This window comes from Microtus ochrogaster, chromosome 2 (assembly GCF_000317375.1).
Source record: "Microtus ochrogaster isolate Prairie Vole_2 chromosome 2, MicOch1.0, whole genome shotgun sequence".
Classification (NCBI taxonomy): Eukaryota; Metazoa; Chordata; class Mammalia; order Rodentia; family Cricetidae; genus Microtus; species Microtus ochrogaster.
The window spans coordinates 14382127-14387841 of record NC_022010.1 but is presented as its reverse complement, the minus strand read 5'-3'; the positions used below and the strand labels follow the sequence as shown (position 1 = coordinate 14387841).

The 5715-nt window shown below is 48.5% G+C and overlaps 1 protein-coding gene across 1 annotated transcript in view; it reads left to right on the top strand.

Annotated features, from left to right (window-relative positions):
• Positions 1 to 357: 357 nt before the first annotated feature.
• Positions 358 to 5715, top strand: part of Wdr66 (WD repeat domain 66) — a 92672-nt gene continuing 87314 nt past the window's right edge. Inside the window, exons 1-2 of the mRNA XM_013349789.2 lie at positions 358 to 633; positions 1599 to 1955. Coding sequence (XP_013205243.2) covers positions 358 to 633; positions 1599 to 1955 — 633 coding nt within the window. The remainder of the gene's footprint in view (positions 634 to 1598; positions 1956 to 5715) is intronic.

Here is a 5715-nt window from a genome sequence, read left to right as displayed (position 1 = left end):
GAAGTGGGAGGCGAGGAAGAGGAAGTGGGAGGCGAGGAAGAGGAAGTGGGAGGTGAGGAAGAGGAAGTGGGAGGTGAGGAAGAGGAAGTGGGAGGTGAGGAAGAGGAAATGAGAGAGGAGGAAGAGGAAATGAGAGAGGAGGAAGAGGAAATGGGTGAGGAAGAGGAAAAGAGATGGGAGGAAAGGGAGAGAGGTGAAGAGGAAAAGAGATGGGAGGAAGAGGAAAAGAGAGAGGAGGAAGAGGAAAAGAGAGAGGAGGAAGAGGAAAAGAGAGAGGAGGAAGAGGAAAAGAGAGAGGAGGAAGAGGAAAAGAGATGGGAGGAAAAGGAGAGAGGTAAAGAGGAAAAAGGTGAGGGAATGGGAGTTGAAAAAGAGGAAAGTAAGGAAAATGGAGGTGAGGAGGAGGACAAGGAGAGGGGGAGGGGAGAGGAGGAGCATAAGGAGGAAGGGCAGGAAGGAAAAGAGGAGGGGAAAGAGAGGAGTGGGGAGGAAGAAGAGGGAGGTACTGTCATAAAAGAAACCGAGAAACAAATTGGAAGCGCTGAGGAAGAAGGGGCAAAGAAGCCCCCCAAACGATTCAGCTTAGATGATATCATCATCAGCTCTGAGTCATCCACGACAGCATCTTCCCTGGTGAGTCCAGACAAAGTCACCTCCCCATCCATCCGGGAGCATCTGTTCTGTGCTTAGTGTATGTCAGGCTATGGGGTACAAAACCAAAGTAAGAGACAATTCTGGGGCTGGAGAGGTGATGTGGAGGTTAAGAACCCTTGCTGTTTTTACTGAAGGCTTGAGTTGGGTTCCCAGCACCCTTGACGACGTGTCCTGTAATCCAGCTCCAGGGAATCTGATGTCCTCTTCTGGACGCCTTGAGCACCTGTATAAAACACGTGCACACACGCGTGCACTCACACACACACACACACATCACATAAACACATATGCACTCTAAAAAGAAAAGAAAGCTACATGCTATGTACAGTAATTGTGAGATGCCGAAGAGGGTGGTCGATGCAAGCTTCCATGACATGTGTACCTGACTTGGAAAGGGCCAATGGATTAGCTGAAGGTGAGACACACTTGTTTTGGGACCAAGTGCCTGTGGCATAATAGTGGCATGTGTTTCCCACAGCCTGCCCCCAACAAAGAACTCAGTGCTGGTCCGAGGATGGGATTCTCAATGCTAATTACCAGGGCCCACTATATGGTCTTTGCTGTGTGGGCCTGCTGGGAGACCAAGAATTAACCTGAACACAGTCATGATTAATTTCTTTAGCACAAAATGTCCCAGGCCTGGGGCTGGAGAGATGGCTCAGAGGTTAAGCAGAGGCCCTGAGTTCAGTTCCCAGCAACCACATGGTGGCTCACAGTGATCCCTGCTGAGATCTGACGCCCTCTTCTGGCAGTGCCGGCATACATGCAGGCAGAGCACGGTATACATAATTAATAAATAAGTTAAAAAACATATCCCAGACTTCTTTTGAACCACCTGTTATCGTGAGGCTGGCTGATTGGGAATGGAAAAAGACAGGAAATGGGAGAATGTAGCAGCACTGGGTACTAGGTGCGGGGTCAGAACCTTTTGTTTCTATTTAAAGATTATAACCTCCGGAAGTAGCAAGTCGTCCTCACACTCCCAGAGTCCTGTAGTGAGCGAGATCTTCCGAGACAGCGGCATAAAAGATGAAATCACTGAGTCTGAGAAGGGACAGATCGATTCTCTCAGGAGGTCATCGAAGGAAGTTAAGGAGGAAACTGGCCAGGAGGCAGATGTTTCAGCCCAAGGATCAAAACAGGAAGGTGCTGAAGCAGAATCTGGAGAACTGGCCTTCCTCGAGGAAGAAAGACGAAAATTATCCCAGCTCAAATCAGGGGGTCCCGAGGAGTCAATGGTGTCCACCTCCACAGAGGACACCTTGTTCCAGAAGGAGGAGGCCTCCAAGGTGTATCCTTTGGTGAGTGTCACAGTCTGCCATGTGTTCTTGGATGGTGCTGTGAGATAGAGCGTCTACGCGTGTTGGGGAAATCCAGTGTGTTTGTGCTGTGTGTGTGAGCGCGCGTCCCCGCACATGTGAGACCCTTGGGTGTCTTCTTCAGCCTCTCTTCCTCATTATTATTAGTACTTTTGTTTTGTTTGTTTTTTTGTGACAGGGTTTCTCTGTATGTCCTTGCCTGTTCTGGAACTTACTATGTAGACCAAGCTGGCCTCAAATTTAGAGATGGACCCACCACTGCTGGGCTTTTTTTTTTTTAAGAATTTGAATTGCACAGTAGCTGCCTGGCCAGTGACGTCTACCTCCAACCTCTCAAGACCCACCTGTCCCTCCCTCCCCTTCTGTGGTGCCTAGCCGGTTTTGGTATTTACAGGAGTCCTGAGGACTAAACACAGGACTCTCAGTTGGCATCTCTCCAACCCAGAGAAACAAACAAACAGCTTTTTAAATTAAAGCTTTTCAGACAAACTATGTCTTTTGAAGTTGTGTCAAGAGCTGGGAGGTGGGGGGCACCCATGTCTTAGATCTGGAACTTGGTGGCAACATCTGGGTTCAATAGCACTGCTCAGCAGGCCGGAAATTCCCGGCATAGTTGGACTGTTGCGTTGGCTATTTCATGAGGGAGATTCTATCCTCTTTCCCTTTCCCACCCTCTGTTCCTCTCCTTCCTCCTCTGCTCGCTCATCTTCCTCTCTTGACCCTCTCCCTTCTCAGACACTGCCGACCTTCCTCCTTCCTTTCTACGCCTTCTGCCCTCTTCTGCCTCCGCCAGGTGGAGAACTTTGAGAACTCCCCAGACCTTCATCAGAAAGTGGCAAATCTCTGTCCTCGCTGCTGCTGACATGTATCCCAGGGAGGCGCCATCTGTGAGGCACAAAAATATTGTCGTTTGCCCAGCGAAGGGAGGAAGAAGAAGCCCCTCCCACAACTCTTTCCCCATCTGCTGCTTTCTGGAAATTGCTTGCTAGGATTCATTCTTGCTTTTTGCTTTTTTTTTTTTTCTTCTGTCCCCTTTCCTGAGGATTCATGCCTCTGGAAAATTGATTCTATGTAAATAATTTAGTCCTGACACAGCCTTTGTACACAGCTCACAGTAGATTTTGGTTTTTCTGTTTTGCTTTGAGACAAGGTTTTGCTTGAATCTATAACTTTCTTAGCCTCAGCCCCGAGTTCTAGGATTATAGCCATGTACACCTTCCAGTCTTCAGTGAGTCCACTATTCTCCGCCTTACTTCTTCTTCTTTAAGAATCTGTAGTGCATTTACTTGTGAGAGGATGTGCACAGCTCCAGGGTACACATGAAAGCCAGAGGGCACCTTGCAGAAGCCGGTTTCCCCTTCCCATCACTTGAGTCTAGGGACTGAACTGACATCCTCAGACCTGGCAGTAAGCACCTCCACTCACTGAGCTGTCTTGCCCATGTCCCACTGAATTTGTTTTGAGACAGTGCCTCTCACTTAGCCTGAAGCTCATCGTTCCATTTAGACTGGCTGGCCAGCAAGCCTCTGGGATCCTCCTGCCTCCACACCCCTTTGCTGAGGTGTCTAAGTCACCATTGGAATGCTGTGAAGAGATACCACGACCACGGCATCTCGTAGAAAATAAAGCGTCTTCTTGGGGGCTTGCTTACAGTTTCAGAGGGTTAGTTCATGGCTATCATGGTAGGGAGTGTGGTGGGCAGGCAGGTAGGCACGAGGACAGGCATGGTGCTGGAGCTAAGAGCTTACATCCTGGTCCATCTGCAGGTGGCAGGGAGAGAAAAAGAGAGGCTGGACCTGGACCTCAAAGCCACCCTCAGTGACACACCTCCTCCAGTGAGGAGTCCTGGTAGCCCCAGCCCTAGCCTCCTAGTCCTTCCTAAACAGTCTGCCAACTGGGGACTAAGCTCAGAAATGTATAACCCTATAAGGACCATTCTTTTTCTGTTGTTCTATTTTTCAAGACAGGGTTTCTTTGTGTAGCTTTGGGTCCTGTCCTGGAACTTACTCTGTAGACCAGGCTGGTCTTGAACTCAGAGATCCACCTGTCTCTGCCCCCGAGTGATGGGATTAAAGGTGTGTGCCACCTCCGCCCAGCCCCAATGAGATCTCTTTATGGCCCTTGTTTTGTTTACTTGTCTATCTCAAGCTGGTTTCAGATTCACTTCGTAGCCAAGGCTAATCCGCTTCCCTCCACCTCTGAAGTGCTGACGTTAGAGACACTCACTACCACCCCCGGCTGGACTCTTTCCTTTCTCACGACTAATTTGGAATTGACAAAATGAAATTTCAGGATGAGCATGATGATCCTTTTAGGATTACCAAGTCTCCAAAAGAGCAGTTTCATTTGCATAAATTGGCATTAGAAACAAGGCAAATATTAAGTAACTGTGTTCCTAGAAGGTGCAGCTTGAGCCAATTATAATTCCACAGTCCTACCCCACTCCCTCCCACACACTCTGAGATCTAAACAGAAACGCAAGTTCCAGGGAGCAGACAGATTGGAAACAAGAAGTTTGGGGAGTGAACACCGCAGGAGAGAGACGTCACTGCACACGTCACCTGCGGTGTCTGTCTTGGGCAGAAATACGCGCTTCCTCCATTCAGCTTGCCAAGTTTTGCTCTTCCAGTAAAACTCACTGATCTTCAGCCATTTGTCACGCGACCACCAGCACTTTCCACGCCGCTTTTACAGGTTCAGGCTCAGGGAAAATTTGAGTGGACAGTACGTAGAGTTTCTGTACATCCCTTTGTGCCCCGCCTCCAGATTCCCCTTTCATTGCCAGCTTGTGTCAGCGTGGCACGTTCGCAGGCACTGATATGCCACTGTTAGCGTTACTATTGGCAGATGGCATTAGCAGCCGGGTATGCTGTGCCTTCTGCGGGCTTTGACAGGGGTGTCAAACTCTGCACGTCTGCCATTTCTGTCCACCCCAGCACACCTCCTGTGCACTCTGCCCCCTCTTCCAGAACCCTGGCAGCACTGGTCATTTTCAACGTTGTGGTTGTTTTGCCCTTTTCAGAATGTCTTGGTTTCTCATTTCTTAAAATTCTTATTTTGCCATTGCTCCCAGAAGACTAGATTTATTTATCTAGTATATGTATGTGGTGCTGGTATTGGACTCAGAGCCTTGGCAAGTACTCTACCACTGAAGTACGGAAAGGAACAGCAACAACAAAAACACAAAACAAGGCAGAAGAATCAGCTATTCAGGCTGAATGCTTCCCTTTCTTATAAACCTGCTGTGTGGGTTTATTACACGTTTTCTGTCCTGGGTTTCCAGGAAGTAATGTAATTCACCACATTAAGAAGTCATTCTGTGTTGGTACCAAGTGGGGCTTCAGACTTGGGGAGTAGAGAACAGAAAAGCGTGTTTTGTTTGTTTGTTTGTTTGTTTGTTTTAATTTATTTTTTAAGAATTACTTTTATTTTATGTGCCTTGGTGTCTTGCCTACATGTGTGTCTGTGTGTCTGTATGTCTGTGTCAGATTCCCTGCAGACAGTTGTGAGCTGTCATGTGGGTGCTGAGACTTGAACCTGGGTCCTCTAGAAAAACAGCCAGTGTTCTACTCAGTTAACTACTGAGTCATCTCTCCAGCCCAGAGAGAGTGTTTTATGTGATGTTAAAGACCCTCCCTCCCGCCGGACGATGGTGGCGCACGCCTTTAATCCCAGCACTTGGGAGGCAGAGGCAGGCGGATCTCTGTGAGTTCGAGACCAGCCTGGTCTACAGAGCTAGTTC